Genomic DNA, 16914 nt, shown 5'->3' with positions numbered 1-16914 from the left:
AGCTGATCTTTCTCTACACCCTAGTTATGCCTGTAACACTACATTTTGCGCTCTCTCCCTTTCTTCTTCCCTTTGTATGCTATGAACGATATTGTTGTAATATAATCAGAGCTTAGTTTTAAGGCTGATTAAATTGGATAAATTTAAGAATCGGGCATTTTAAAATCAAACACAGTCAAACCTCAATTGTACAAATACACAAACATGTCTGCACCTGACCCATCAATCACCCATCGTTGCACCCTACTGATACTCAGCAGGAGATCATCGCACCCCATTGAAATGTACCGGCCTATTGTTAGAAGCCCAGATCGGGCCAGACGTTCTGTCACCGAGAGTTCCTGCGGTTACCTTATCTGATAACAGGTTACATGTAAGCAACAGCATGGAGATGGACGCCCGGGGGTGGACACTGGTGTCCTGTCAGGCAGACATCAAGAAACCCACTGGGTTTTGGAACCTCCTCCTGGGACCTCATTGGCCGGAAGCCAGAGAAGTTCCTGGAAAGGTAAGCAGGACAGGGGATAAAGGTACACTTCTCAGACACACCAGCAGTGAAGACTCAACAAGGGAGGTGACCTTGACCATCTGGATGATTGACCAGAGAAGGAAGGAAGGAAGAAGCTGCCATCGAGATTCATCTTCATGACGACAGACCAAAGCGACTCAGAGAATCGAGCTTGCAGTTTAACCAAACCATCTCTGTGGGTAGTATACTTGAATCTGGGGTATCCTCTTGCTTTATGTGCGTAACTTAAGGGTTAATAGTGTTATGATCAATAAACTTGTTGAACCTTTACTGGTGTTTGTTCCCTTGTCCATCTTGCAAATAAGGGCACTGGGGTAAAACCCTGGAGTTAGCAAACTGGTCGAAAGTATCTGAGAATTAACAGGTACAACAGTATGCTTTGCCTATCGTAGAACCCTACAGTGCAGAAAGAGGCCCTTCGGCCCATCGAGTCTGCACTGACCACAATCCCACCCAGGCCCTACCCTCATATCCCTACACATTTACCCGCTAATCCCTCTAACCTACGCATCTCAGGACACTAAGGGGCAATTTTTTTATGTAGCGCAAGAATCAATGGCCAGAATTCTCCAGCCATTCACGCTGGTGGGATTCTCCAATCTGCTAGCAAACGATGTGCCGCCTCCCACCAGAGGGAAGTATGTGGCTGGGAGGTTGGAGAATCTCGGCCAATTGCTTTTCACTGTATACCAACACGTGTGACAATAATCAGCTCAAACCAAATCAGAAAAAAGGATATGGAAACAAGTAAAAAAGGCCGAGGGTCCCGACCTCATCCCAGTTTCCCGGTTTTGGGATCTTTATTCCCAGTGGGGCTCTAGGTGGAAATCACACGGGACTTTCCATTGTCATATCCAAGGAAACGGGAGTGTCTGGGAATGAAGGATATCGATGACTGAAGGTCGAAACGTTCACTAGGAAGGAAATCAGGAGGTGACGGGGCCCCACTCTGCCAACCGATCTGTAACGCTCAAAAAACATAGCCAGCAAGATTCTATCAAGCTCAGTTCCCATTGGCTCTCAGTGCCGGGGGTGGGGGGGGGGGGAGGTGGGAGCTCCGGATACCCTTTGACCTTTGTGTCAGAAATAGGAGCCAGGTGGATGGACAATTTAACTCTTTAAGCTGCGGTACCACCTCCTGACTCACCCTTTACGAAACTGCCACATTTCACCAATATCTTCCTAACACCTTACCAGAAATGACTGGGCACTGGGCGGAGATATTTGCCGGTGATGTGTGATGTTGAGTTACCTTTTCATCGGGTGAGACATGCCACATGCTCACTGCCCTATCCTCGTCATGGTCGCTCACAGTCAGGTGGGTCGGTTGGAAGACCTTTGTTGGCTCCAGGATCAGCACCTGTTGACGGAAGGCGAACTTTTAAACAAGGGCACTAAACAAATCCTCAAGTGCTTTGCTATTCAGATTTGGAACAGTGTCCGACCTGAGAGAGCTAACTGGGCCCCAGCCCAGGGAATAAACCTGGAATGGTCCTGATTTTATACCATGGTCAACGTGCTGCAAATGGGGAAACCCCACTTGGGGGGGAGCTGTTACCACTGGCTTTAGGTTTATGGCACAAATTCTCTCCATTATGTAGCATCTCCGACGGTCCAATGGACAATGTAGCAGGTCATGGTGTGTACAGCACACCCTGTGCCTCTGCATCATCAGCTATGCATGTTTGCCCAGCTGTTCCCAGCTAATAGTATCTTTCCAGCTGCTGGTGGTAGCTTGTACGCAGCTGGTAGCATGTACCCAGTCAGTACTGTGTACCCCTAGGTGGCCGTGGTTGCCCAGGTGGTAGCGTGTACCCATGTGGTAGCAGCGTGTAACCACGTGGCAATGTGCGCCCAGGTGGCAGCGTGCCTACATGATTCCCTTACCAGGAATTTATCGGTGGGCTCTTTGTCTCTGCAGATTGACAGTAAGAATTTCATCCAGAACTCCACCAACTCCTGTTTGGCTAAAGGTTGCTGGTTGGTCTCGGGTCTGAAGCGTTTGTAGAGCAGGTAGGTTTCCATTGCTGATGCCAGGTACCTTGAGGAGAAAGAGACAGGCAGAGGAGTGGGAGGAGTCAATAGCACAAACCTAACCGAGGTTTTGGTTAGTCTAGTTGCTGGGTAAGCTGTGAGGAATCAGTGCTGGGAATGGAAATCAAGTGGCCAGCACTCCCATCGAGAAATCCCAACTACAGAGCAAAGTCCCGCAGGGAGACAGGCCAACCTCGGGTGCTGCCTCCTGCAGGAATGTGAGGCATGTGCGGCTTTGAGCCAGCTTGGTGTGAAATGGTGAACTGTGCTGTACTGCGGCAGGGATTGGCACCCAACCTCTTCCTTGTAAGAGGCACACTGCCTCGCCTCCCTCATCTGGCCAGCCACAGGGCTGAAATCCTTGATACGGGCACGGCACAATTCATCAAGCTCCTCACCCTGCCAGTGGCAGTGAGCTCTCTTGCTTATCCTGGGGCCTGCCTTATCTCTGTAAAATGGTTCAGGATTCACCGGAGACATTCCTTCATTTGGCTCCGGGCCCCAATCACACGTCACCCTAATGTAATGCCAGTTGTTACAATCAGCAACCTCACTGTGTGTGTGTGTGTGTGTGTGTGTGTGTGTGTGGGGCGGGGGGGTAGGCGGAGAGAGGAGGAGAGGGAAGCCCTGACGTGGTTAAACACGCAATCAGAAAGCTTTGCCAGTTGTGGCAAGTAACCCACACACACACACACACACACACACACACACATGCGTGCACACACATATGCACACACACCATATGCACGCACAGCATGCATGCACTATTCCTTGTCCATACCCAATTGCCTTTGAACTGTGGGCAGGTAGGAAGGAACGGAGGGTTCGATTTCAGGGTGTCACCCCGTGATTGGCACAGGATCCCCTGGACAGTGATCCGCACTTCCATCCTGTCCTTTGAAGACATTATTAAGCTGCCCGTTCTCACCCAACTACCCACGCCAAACATCTTATGGCACAGACAGTGTGTTATCAGGGCAGTTGGTTTCAACAATAAACTAATGGGCCCTAGGTTACTGGTGGGTGGGCTATCTATTTTGGCACTCGCCCAGCTGCCACTTTATGGGGGGGTGGTCATAGAACCCTACAGTGCAGAAAGAGGCCCTTCGGCCCATCGAGTCTGCACCGAACACAATCCCACCAAGACTCTACCCCCATATCCCTACATATTATACCCACTGATCCATCTAACCTACGCATCCCTGGACACTAAGGGGCAATTTCTTAGCATGGCCAATCAACCTAACCTGCACACCTTTGGACTGTAGGAGGAAACCGGAGTACCCGGAGGAAACCCACGCAGACATGAGGAGAATGTGCAAACTCCACACAGACAGTGACCCGAGCCAGGAATCGAACCCAGGACCCTGGAGCTGTGAAGCAGCAGTGCTGACCACTGTGTTACCGTGCCGCGTGGTGAGCTCTGGGTGGGTGGGAAAGTGGTGGGGTAGGCACCAGCGCTATTCTATCTGCTCCCCTTTCCAGCCTGAAACACACGCACACACACTAATACACAGCTCTGTCTCTCTGACACACAGGGTGAGATCGCTGCAATCCTCTCCCGTCTCAACACTGGCTTACCAGACAGGTGCATTCAGTCGGTACAGCTTTTCCGAGGCCTGAATGATCTTCGTTTGGTCGTTGAATAAGATGCTGGCACCAAAAAAGAAGCCAACATCCCAATAGAACTGCATCTTCTCCAGGCTTCCCTTCCGTCCCAGTATGCTGCTCAGTTTCATACCTGCACAGGAAAACACTTCCATTAGGACCCAAGTCCCAGACCGTATCTCTAACGTGTTGGGAGCCAGTCTACAGAGGTCCACTTTGACCATCGCTGATGTTTCATTCATCACAAAGAATTAGCAAAAATATCTGTGCTCTGATTGTAAAATACCACTGTCAAGTAAGTGTGTTGGAAACCTTGATCTGACTCATTTCTGTTCACTCAGAAATCTCTATAAAAACATATTACACTCCAATATACCCAGAACTACTAAATATCCCCGACAACATATAGTGGGAACAGAATAACACACACAGCTACTCATCTACAAACGTGTCCTCTGGTGAGGAAGAGAAACATAGAAAATAGGAACCGGAGGAGGCCATTCGGTCCTTCAAGCCTACTGTGCCGTTCATTATGATCATCCCACGGTCTAATCCCCCAATATCCTTTGATCCCTTTTGCCCCAAGAACTAACTCCCTCTTGAAAACAGGGCACGCTCACCTCAAAAACCAGAAAAATCCCATGAGGTCAGTGGACCTTGGCATGTCTGCCCACCCCCACCATCATCCCCCCCCCCCGAACCCCACCACCATCCCCCCCCCCCCCGAACCCCACCACCATCCCCCCCCCGAACCCCACCACCTCCCCCCCCGAACCCCACCACCACGCCCCCCGAACACCCCCACCCCCCCACCAGCCACCCAACTCCCTCTACCCCGCCCCCAACACGCCCCCACCCCATGCCCACCACCACCACCCACCCATCCACCCACTACAATTCTCCTGGCAGGCAGGAGGGGAAAATTTCCCCCAGCAATGTTTTGGTCTCCACAGCTTTTTGTGGTAGAGAATTCCACCGGCTGACAACTCTCTGGGTGAAGAAACCCAGTGAATGACCAATTATCAGGTTTCTGGCTGACGGGCACGGTGGCACAGTGGTTAGCACTGCTGCCTCACAGCGCCAGGGACCCGGGCTCGATTCCCAGCTTGGGTTGGTCTGTGTTGAGTCTGCACATTCTCCCCATGTCTGCGTGGGTGTCCTCCGGGGGGGCTCCAGTTTCCTCCCACAATCCAAATATGTGCTGGTTAAGTTGATTGGCCATGGTAAACTGTCACTTAGTGTCAAGGGGACCAGCAGGGTAAATATGTGGGGCTATGGGAATAGGGCGTGGGCGGTATTGCAGTTCGTGAAGACTCGATGGGCCAAATGGCCTCTTTCTGCACTGTAGCGATTCTATGATTTTCGCCATTTCACCAGCTCCTATAATAGCTTCATGTAAATCGTGTCTCGTGCCTGACTTCATCCAGCTGCACCTTTTGTATTTGAGTAAGTCTCGAATACTAAATATGGTCCTATGTTTGTGAGCCTTAGCTGTGGACTGTCCACAGGTGCAAGTTTCTCTACTTCTACTCTATTAACACCCTTTATTACTTTAAACAACTCTATTTGTATCAGCTTTCTCTTTCCCAGAGAAAACAGCCTCAGCCAGTTCAGTCTTTCCTCAGAGTTATAAACTCTCAGTTAACATACAAACATAAAAATTAACAGCAGGAGAAGGCCATTCAGCCTCTCAAGCCTGCTCCACCATTCAATAATGGCTTGATCTGATTGTAACCTCGATTCCACATTCCTACCAACCCTCCAATAACCCTTCACCTCCTTGTTAGTCAAGAATCTGTCTACCCATGCCTTAAAGCTATTCAATAACCCTGCCTCCACATCTCTGGGGAACATTTTCAAAGACTCATCATCCTCTAAGAGAAAACATGCCTCCTCATCTCTGTCTTAGATGGGAGACCTCGTATTTCTAAACTGAAAACGTTCGGGTATGATTCCTGTAAACGTTGTTTACGCCTAGTTCTAATACCCAGAAGGGTAAACCAGTAAGGCTTGGGAAAAGACTTCGACTGATTCCAAACTGGTCTGGTCTTAAAATAGGACGCTCATTTGGAACGTGACCAGTCATTTCCACTTTTTACTGGTTTATTCTTCTGGGATACTCCTTCTGTAATCCGGAGACACACTAAAACAGAGCAAACAAGTCTGGGACAATGCTTCAAGATGAACTATGACAATGGGTTTAAATCAATGAAAAATGAACTGATTTTGGAAGACGCTCCTTTAACCAAGAGAAGTGATTGTTTTACATAAGAACATAAGAAATAGGAGCAGGAGTAGGCCATCTAGCCCTTCGAGCCTGCCCCGCCATTCAATAAGATCATGGCTGATCTGTCGTGGCTCAGTTCCACTTTCCCGCCCTCTCCCCATAACCCTTAATCCCCTCTCTTATCAAAAACCCATCAACCCACGTTCTAAACTGCCCCCCCTTTATCTTGAGGCTGTGCCCCCTAGTCCTATTATCCTTTCTGAGCGGGAAGAGTCTCTCCACCTCTATCCTATCCATCCCATTCATCATCTTATATGTCTCAATGAGATCTCCCCTCATTCTTCTAAACTCTAACGAGTACAAGCCTAATTTATTCAGCCTCTCCTCATAGCTCAACCCCCTCAACTCTGGCATCAGCCTAGTAAACCTCCTCTGCACTCCCTCCAAGGCCAAAATATCCTTGCGTAAGTACAGCACCCAAAACTGCACACAGTACTCCAGCTGCGGCCTCACCAATGCCCTATACAGCCGCAACAAAACCTCCCTACTTTTATATTCAATCCCCCTCGCTATGAAGGCCAGCATCCCATTCGCCTTCCTGACCACCTGCTGCACCTGCAAGCTGGGTTTTTGCGACTCATGCACAAGGACCCCGAGGTCCCTCTGCACCGTCGCCTGCTGCAGTTTTTCGCCATGTAAGTAATAATCCTTCCTACCATTATTCCTACCAAAGTGGACCACCTCACACTTGCCAACATTAAATTCCATTTGCCATTTCCTGGCCCATTTGCCCAGCCTATCTAGATCCTTCTGTAGACTCTCCACACCCTCCGCACAATTTGCCGTTCCACCAATCTTGGTGTCATCAGCAAATTTCGACACCCTACACTCAGTTCCCTCCTCCAGATCATCTATATAAATGGTAAATAGCTTGCGTACATATATAAGCAGGGTAATGGAGCAGAAACACTCTGGGATGGGACATTTGAGCTGTGCAAATAATTCTTTGTGAACAGATGAGCTCAAAAGGTTGTGTAGCCTTTTCACATCATATTTATCTTGGGATCATGTAACATTTACCATAGGGGTACAAAGCATCTCCAGTAAACTTTATTTTGAACTATGTAAACACTCTATTAACTTCCCGTAACTTCTTCACAGCAGTCTAACACATGCAAACACTTGAAAATGCTACAGAATCTTTACTGTACAATTACGTAGGATTTCTGTGGTTGAGTCAACACCAACATGACTCCGGATATTAAAACCCATTTCACGAGGAGAGGGGAAGTTTTTACTGCCGTTTAATGCTAATGGTTGCGCGCGCCTGGATGAGCAGCCAGTGTTAGTGAAATCCCTGTGTGAAGTCTGTTTGCAGACTGTGGGGCCTGAATTGAAAACCATTCTTGGAGTGTGCCCTGCTGGCGAGGCTGGCATTTACTGCCCATCCCTAGTTGTCAAACCAGCTGCTCAAACTGCGTGGGTGTAACTTTGATTTCGATGGAAATAGCGAGGAGAGATGTACTGTGGTTGATTCGATAATCTCCCTTTTACATCTGTTGCAGGGAACTTATTAGAAGCTATTCTTAAAGAAGTTACAGCAGGACTTGGAAGAATTCAAAGTAATCAGGCAGAGTAAACACGGTTGTGTGAAAGGGAAATCAGGTTTAACCATCTTACTGGAGTTCTTTGAGGAATTTGATTTGGTTTTATCATTGTCACATAGATTATAGAACCCTACAGTGCAGAAAGAGGCCCTTCAGCCCATCGAGTCTGCACCAAACACAATCCCATCCAGGCCCTACCCCCATATCGCTACACATTACACCCACTAATCCCTCTAACCTATGCATCCCTGGATACTGAGAGGCAATTTCTTAGCATGGCCAATCAACCTAACCTGCACATCTTTTGACTGTAGGAGGAAACCAGAGTACCCGGAGGAAACCCACGCAGACACGAGGAGAATGTGTAAACTCCACACAGACAGGGGCCCGAGCTGGGAATCGAACCCAGGACCCTGGAGCTGTGAAGCAGCAGTGCTAACCACTGTGCTACCGTGCCGCGCGTGTATTGAGGTACAGCTTAAAAACTGAGCTTATAAGCAGTTAAAAAGGCTGGAAGATTTGCCTAACTCGGAGCTGTAGGGAGAAATATACAGCATAAGCCTCACACTGAGAGATTAGAGATTACCCGGCCAAAAAGTAAAAGAAAGCAACATGATTGCAGGCTGACAGCTGTAACTCTGTGGAGAATGTGATGTGTCACAAGTAACAAGGCATCATTTGTTTCTACAGAATAATTTATAAGATAATGATTGTCAATTATTTTTAGTCATGTGGCGCAGTGAAGGTTTACTGGAAGCCTGAAATTTCAAATCATCGCCCTTTCAGATGAAAACGTGAAATCTGAATTTCCCCATTAATAAAACCACATAATCCGTGGGGGTGAAATCGCCAGAAAAAAACTGGAATACAAAGGCAAGACATTCCTGTTCTAGAAATCTAGAATACAAACACAAAATGCTGGAATTATGAGGATCCGGCAGGATTTGTGGAGGGAGAATTAAAGTAAAAATTAACATTTCAGATTGTTAACTGCATCAGGTAATATGGAATACTGTGTTTGGCCAGGTTTCACTCATACTGCATCCCAGAAATATGCATCCTTTTCTGCTAGTCTCATTTTTAAAAAAATGATCAGTGTCTACTTCTTAAGACGGATTATATTGAGGCAAAGCTCCTTTGCAGGGCATATGTTATTAACTGATGCCACTGGAAGGTGATGATTCATGTTGTAAATGTTACCTATTTTTCGAAGCTCAGCTGATGTGTCGAATTGATGTCCTGCAGCCATGAGGAACACGGCGACATTGATTCCCGAGTGCAGTGTGGGCTCATGTTCAAAGGCCATCCCGTACCTGCAGAGAGACAGGACAGCAAAATTATACAACACTGAAGTATCAAAATTATACACCACTGATACTTTCACCATTCCACGGTGACCATCAGCAACCATGGAATAATTGTGCCCTTTACTACTGGACAGGCGATGCTGGGTGTTACCGGCGTTACCGCACAGTCGGTACTGGGCGTTACCGGACAGTCAGTGGTGGGCTTTACCGGACAGTGGGCGGTGGGTGTTATCGCACAGTGGGCGGTGGGTGTTATTGCAGTCATTGTCAGTCGAGGTTTCTGATGGAGATAATTGATGAATAAAATCAATTTTATAAAGAATCACAAATTACAGGTAATACGTTCTACCAAGTTTTCCCTTCCCGCTGCCTTGGAAAAACAGCTAGCATAATCAAGAACCCAACACACCCCGGACATTCTCTCTTCCACCTTCTTCTGTCAGGAAAAAGATGCAAAAGTCTGAGGCCATGTACCATTTCAAGAACAGCTTCTTCCCTGCTGCTGTCAGACTTTTAAATGTACTTACCTCGCATTAATTTGATCTTTCTCTACACTCTAGCTATGACTGTAACATTACATCCTGCACTCTCTTCTTTCGTTCTCTATGAACAGTATGCTTTGTCTGGAAAGCATGCAAGAAACAGTACTTTTCACTACATACCAATACATGTTACAATAATAAATCAAATCAAATTGCTCTTGAGTATGTCGTGGTGAACCACCTTCTTAAACCAACGCTGGTACACCCACAGTGCTGTCATGGAAGGAGTTCCAGGATTTTGCACTTGTGACAGGGAAGGTACAATATAGTTCCAAGTCAGGATGGTGTGTGGCTCGGAGGGGAATGTGCAGTTGGTGATGTTCCCATGCGCCAGCTGCCCTTGTCCTTCTGGACACAGAGATGTTTGGGTGGACAGGGGTCTGATGGAGGAGAGGGTTGAGTGCAGAGGAAAGCAAGAAACCTCAGCTTACGGCTGACACTCCACCTGTCAGAATCACACCTTATCAATGGCCCTGGGCTGAGAAGTTGTGACAGTAAGAAGTCTGACAACAGCAGGTTTAAGTCCAACCAATTTATTTGATAGTAAACTCGCAAGCTTTCGGGGTTTGTCCCTTCGTCAGGTGAATGGAGAGTTCTGGCCTCAGACAGAGCATATAACAGCACAGATACGCTCTATCTGAGGCCAGAACTCTCCATTCACCTGACGAAGGTGAGCTTGTGAGTTTACTATCAAATAAATCGGTTGGACTTAAACCTGGTGTTGTCAGACTTCTTACTGTGTTTACCCCAGACCAACACCAGCATCTCCACATCCTGAGATGTTGTGGTCAGGGACGGGATCCACGAAACTGAATAGAGGGAAGGGACCCGTGCAGTTTCATCGTACAAACCGGAGCGCAGTTCAAAAACACTTCACTTGCTGTAAACTGCTTCGGGACATCCCGAAGTTGTGAAACGTACTGCATTAATGCAATCTCCGTCTCTGCGGGGAGAAAGCTGGCGAGGCAGAAGGAGGAAGAGGCCAGGTGCTACATTACAGATCTGAGCACGCAAGAGATTTTAATTAATTTGCAAATCAAATATTACATGTGCTATTACCCAATATTCTTGTAGCATCAATTATTCAGCTCAGTCAGTCCTGCAAGAATTCTGTTTTCCAAATAACAATGATTGGCCGGAATTTTACTGCTCCGCCTGCTACGGGAATCGGAGCGAGCGAGGGGCAGAACATGGAAAGGTCCATTGACCGCGACAGGATTTAATGGTTTTGGGATGAGCGAGGCCATAAAATCCCGCCCACTGTGCAAATTTTGCTGGACGCGGGGCTATATTGGTTACCGAGCTGGTTCAGTATCTACAACAAATGTACGCGAGAGATTGAGATCGAGACCGTGGTACAGTTCGAGATAGAGTGTCACTGGAAAAGGGAAATAGGAGATGGTGACAGGGGATGAAGGGGTGGAGGAGGAGAGAAGGCCACAGAGGTAAAGCGATTTTAGCTATATGAATATTTAGGTGCTCAGGGAGCGAGCAGCCTTTGAGTGAGGGAGGCTGCTGCTGATGCCATAGAGGGCTAGGATTTGAGCTTGTCTTCTGTCGGAATAATTCCTCAGAGGCCAGCGTTCCCTCACAGATTCCCTTTATGTACAAACTCTATACCACTCTGAGGGGGTTTCAGGTACACAGTCAGGATCTGGAGTGCCTATGGACGTGACCCTCCCATATTTATACTCAAATGAGGCTCCCTGATTGGATAGGTAGTCATTACCTCAATCAGGGAGCTCATACTCTGAGACGCCAATGTGATGGGCCTTGCTGAAGTCCTTACACTGTACAAAGAACAACACAGCACAGGAAACAGGCCCTTTGGCCCTACAAGCCCGCGCCGCCATCTTACCATTCAATGAGTGCCCTCTTCTACCTATGACCTTTGTCTACGCCTATTGGACTCCACAATAAAGGTGTGCAAATTTAGAGAATTATAACCAGATTGAGGGACGCCTAAGTTAGGGACAATTTGTTAACACCATTCAGCCTAAGAGCACGTTTTTGGGATGTGGGAGGAAACCGGAGCGCCCAGAGAAAACCCACACAAGCACGGGGAGAATGTGCAAACTCCCACAGACACCGACCCAAATCCATGAATCTGCACAGCAAACAGTGACAGTCACTGAGCTGTCGTGTTGCCCATCAAATGGTCCAGTTTAAGCGTACACTAACGACATGAAGCACTAGGCAACTCTCGAAGCAACACCCAAGAGCAGCCCTCGCACGACCCACCGCGTGTGTGCCCCTTGTTGGGCAACAAGGCAGACCGAAAAGTAGTTAAGTCCTCAACTACCTCTGTCTGTTCACTTGTGCTCACCCTGTTCTGCCAGCTCAGCATCTACGCCACGCAGGGAAGTGCTTTCTGCGCTGGCGGTTGGAAGGGAGCAAGTTCGGGTTCCCATGCGGACTCACTTGGCATGGGCCAGAGATGGAAATTGGGCCCTGCTTGTGAACCGGGTGTTTTGGTGAAAGAAGGTTTTTGGGTGTATGTGCTGGTTGCTGCTTCCTTCTGGATCCCGTCCCTCTCAGTGTTGCAACATTGCCCCCTTACTGAACTGTGTCAAAGGAGCAGCTTTTGTTCGACATGACATCTGTTCCCAATGTGGTTCACAAAGGAAAGCATCATTCAACAGGAATTTGTGTAGAGAAGCTTTTCCATTCTTGCGTAACTTGAGAAATAATTTTTCTTCCAAGTAAATTATTTTGCTTTTTTCAAGAAAAACAAATCTGTTTTGCGTTTTGTTTTCCAAACATGAATTTTAAATGCTCTGAGTTAGTCATTTCAGGAAAACAGAATTCTATCAAATAGCAAAATTAGTTTGGCTGACTGGCAGAACCTGGAGCATACCGGCACATTAGGTTTGATATTTAGTACAGACTCCTCAGTGAATACAGTTACAGAGAAACAACAAGAAAAACGAACATGCAATGCCCAGAATTCTAGCCAAATTTCACTGATGTAGATCTATGATGCATCACTTCTGTGCACAGTTACAAGGGGATGTGAGAGGTCCTTGAGAAGGTGCAGAGGAGAGGACACAAATTTTTTATTTTTTATATAGGATGCGGGCGTCACTGGCTACAGGAACATTTATTGCCCATCTCTAGTTGCCCTTGAGAAGGTGTTGGTGACTTGCCTGCCTAAACCGCTGCAGTCCCTGAGGTGTAGGTACACCTACAGTGCTGTTAGGGAGGGAGTTCCAGGATTTTGACCCAGTGTAGGAATGCCAATATATTTCAGGATGGTGAGTGACTTGGACAGGGACCTCCAGGTGGTGGCATTCCCAGGTATCTGCTGCTCTTGTCCTTCTAGATGGTAGTGGGTGTGGAAGGTGCTGCCTCAGGAACCTTGGTGAGTTCCTGCAGTGCATCTTGTAGATGGAGCACACGGTTGCCACTGTTCGTCAGTGGTGGAGGGATTGAATCTTTGTGGAATCAAACGGGCTGCTTTTTCCTGGATGGTGTCGAGCTTCTTGAGTATTGTAGGAGCTGCATCCATTCGGGCAAATGAAGAGTATTCCAGACTTGTGCCACGTAGATGATGGACAGGCTTTGGGGAGTCAGAGGATTAATTACTTGTTGCAGGATTCCTAGCCTTGACCACTCACTCACCACCCTCTGAGTGAAAAAGGGTGGTGGGTGAGTGGAATCAGCTGCCGTCGGTGGTGGTGGAGGCAAACTCGTTGGGGTCTTTTAAGAGACTTCTGGATGAGTACATGGGATTTAATGGGATTGAGGGTTATAGGTAAGCCTAGTACGTAGGGATATGATCGGCGCAACTTGTGGGCCGAAGGGCCTGTTTGTGCTGTAGTTTTTCTATGTTCTAGCCACATAAATACTGTGGCTGCCAGAGCAGGGCAAGGTTAGGAATCCTGCAACGAGTAACTCATCTTCTGACTCCCCAAAGCCTGTCCATCATCTACGTGACACAAGTCTGAAATACTCTTCAGGCTACTGCAGTTCAATTTATGCTTGATGGTAACTCCCCAGGATGTTGCCAGTGGGAGATTCAGTGATGGTGTTGCAATTCAATGACACGGGGAGATGGTGGGATTTTCTCTTATTACGAGTTGCTCATTGTCTGATACTTGTGTGGCTGACTGTAATTTGCCACTTGTCCAAGCCTGGATATTGTCCAGGTTTTTTTCTGCATTTGGACATGGGCTGCTTCAGTATCTGAGTTTCGAGTGGTGCTGAACATTGTGTAATTATCAGTGAACATCCCCACTTCTGATCTTATAACAGAGGGAAGATTATTGATGAAGCAGCTGACGATGGTTGGGCCTAGGACACTACCCTGAGGAACTCCTGCAGTGGAGACCTGGAGCTGAGATGATTGATCTCCAAGCACACACACCCATCTTCCCCTGCGGCAGATATGATTCCAGTCTGACTGCTTTGCTCTATTACCAGCTGTTTATGTTGTTTGGCATGCAGGTAATCCTGTTTCAAAGTTTCACCAGGTTGACACTTCATGCTATCTCCGGCATGCCCTCCTGTACTTTACATTGAACCAGGGTCAACCTCCTGGCTTGGTGGTAATGGTAGAGTGGGGGATCTGCTGGGCCATGAGGTTGCAGATTGCGGTTGAGTCCAATTCTACTGCTGCTGATGGCCCACAGCACCTCATGGATGCCCATTCTTGCGTTGCGATATCTATTCAAAGTCTATCCCATTTAGCAGGGTGGATAGTACCACACAACACAGTGAAGAGTGTCCTCAATGTGAAGACGGGACTTTGTCTCCACCAGGACTGTGTGCAGGTCACTGCTACTGCATTCTCATCTCTGAATCACAAAGTTGGGGATTCAAGTCCCACTCCAGATACCCAAGCACAAAATCTAGGATAATATCCAAAGCAAAATTAGCGGCATCTTTTACTCCGATGGCTGGGGAAGCCGTTTCCAGTTTGAGGTTTTAATTAACCGTTCTGCGGCTATAGCTGACGCAGTGCGAATGGTTGGACACCACCAGGAATGGGGCAGGAGTTCAGAGTGAGGATCTTGGTCTGGCTTGAATGGCCACAGTCCCCATTGGAGCTGTTCCTCATGTTCCGTTTGTGGCATAAATCTTCCCTGCTCTGTCTCTTTATTCTTTATCAAAGCCGTTTCTTCTACAGCCTGTACGAGATAGTCCGGTGAAGGCAGAGGAATTAGTTGCCGGTTATCCCTGTGGAAGGTTGAAAGCTGGGACTTTGCCACACGGGTCAGATACCAGGCTACGGTTGGTGAAGTTTGCAGATAACCAGGAGATGACCTCTGGCCAGTTTGAGCAGCAATACTCTGCCTTCAGCTAGACTGGGGGGTGAGTGAAGCCGTGTGAAGGCTCTCTCTGCTGCCCCAGCTCTCACTCTGGCTCCTGGCAGTATATACGCCAGTGATTCCTTCCGCAAGTCACAGCTCCTCACAGCTGCCGATTCTACATCCCTGGCCTTCCAGGCTGAAGAACTGCAGGTCATTGAGAGGATACTCACTGAAGATCGATGCCCTCCAGAACCCTGCTTCAGAAAATTAAGATGTCAATCAAACATTGCCATGACTGGGGTGGCAGTGGTTAGCATTGCTGCCTCACAACGCCAGGGACCCGGGTTTGATTCCGGCCTTGGGTCACTGTCTGTGTGGAGTTCGCATGTTCCCCCTGTGTCTGCATGGGTTTCCTCCGGGTGCTCCCGTTTCCTCTAACTGTCCAAAGATATGCAGGTTTGGCGATTTAGCCCTGATTGATGCGCAGGGTTATGGGGATAGGGTGGCGGGAGTGGGCCTTGGTAAACTGCTCTTACGAACGGTCAGTGCCGGCTCGATGAACCATGTGGCCTCATGCTGCACTGTGGGTTTCTATGGGAGGCTGAGTTGTTCAGGCTGAAGGCTGAAACAACAAAGGTCACAGAACTGTTATGGAGCAGAAGGAGGCCATTTGGCCCATCATGCAAGACATTCATGTCCAGTCCTGTGGCCAGCCACTCATCCATGATCCAATTCCAAAACCTCTTGGCATTACCCCTAACCGTACGAACATTGATGTAACAGTGGAACCTCCAGAACACCAAAGTCACAATAAAGTTGAGAGTGAATCACAGACAGAAATGGCAAGTAGCCCCTGGGGCAGCAGAGAGAACCAGTGGATGATGCACGGCTTCACTCACCCCAGTCTAGTTAACAGTACAGTACTGCAGCTCAAACTGGCCAAAGGGTTACCACACTAACGTGGTGGATCTCCCCTCAGGGACATCACAAGTTGATTCCTGGGATGTGAAGGCTAATACAGCTTGGGTGGTTTCCAACTGAGTGGGCACTCATTGAACGGAGGTGGTGCTACACTGTCAGGAGTACCACGTTTCAACTGAAACATTAAATCCGAGGCTCCATCTACCTTCTCAAGGAATGTAAAAGTTATCATGACCACGTTTTCAAGAAACATTAGCAAATGTCTCCCCATTGCCCCAACTAAGATTAATCCCTCAACCAACATTTGTTTAAAAAAAAGTGCAACTGGACATTGTGGGTGGGATTTTATGGCCTCACTCATCCCGAAACCATAAACCCCACCCGAGGTCAACAGACCTCCCCACGCTCCGCCCCTTGCCCACTCCAATTCCTGTGGCAGGCGTGGCTGTAAAATTTTGGCCTATGACTCTTTGTGTGAACCTGCTCCATACAAATTGGTTGTTGCTTTCTAATCGTGACTACAACCCTGAAGGAGTTCATTGGCCATGAAACGCTTTGGGATATACTGGGATCATCAAAGATGTGTTGTAAATGTCAGTTCTTTCTCTCTATTACAGATGATGCCAACAGATCAAAGAACAATGGTATTCATGGTCATCATTAGAGCTTTAATTTCAGCTTCATATTTCACCCTCTGCTGCGGTGAGATTTGACCCTGGATCCCCAGAACATTACCTGGATCTCTAGATCACTCATCCAGAGACAATACCGCTGCCGCCCTGCAGGTTCCAGACCAATACTGCAGGGGAGGGGAGTCACCCTGGCAATGTATTTACACCACATGGGGATTACCTGCAGCAATTACTGAACTAATTCAAGAGAAGGCA

General features: G+C 47.9%; 1 protein-coding gene across 1 annotated transcript in view; it reads right to left on the bottom strand.

Moving 5' to 3' along the window:
* The window catches only part of LOC145357706 (mitogen-activated protein kinase kinase kinase 5-like), a 168043-nt gene that overhangs the window by 60926 nt on the left and 90203 nt on the right, over positions 1–16914 (bottom strand). Inside the window, 4 exon segments of the mRNA XM_080211133.1 lie at positions 1782–1889; positions 2417–2570; positions 4145–4304; positions 9206–9318. Coding sequence (XP_080067259.1) covers positions 1782–1889; positions 2417–2570; positions 4145–4304; positions 9206–9318 — 535 coding nt within the window.

The sequence above is a fragment of the Carcharhinus amblyrhynchos genome, chromosome 24 (genome assembly GCF_965287045.1).
Source record: "Carcharhinus amblyrhynchos chromosome 24, sCarAmb.v2.hapA, whole genome shotgun sequence".
Classification (NCBI taxonomy): domain Eukaryota; kingdom Metazoa; phylum Chordata; class Chondrichthyes; order Carcharhiniformes; family Carcharhinidae; genus Carcharhinus; species Carcharhinus amblyrhynchos.
This window is presented reverse-complemented; position numbering and strand designations above follow the sequence as displayed.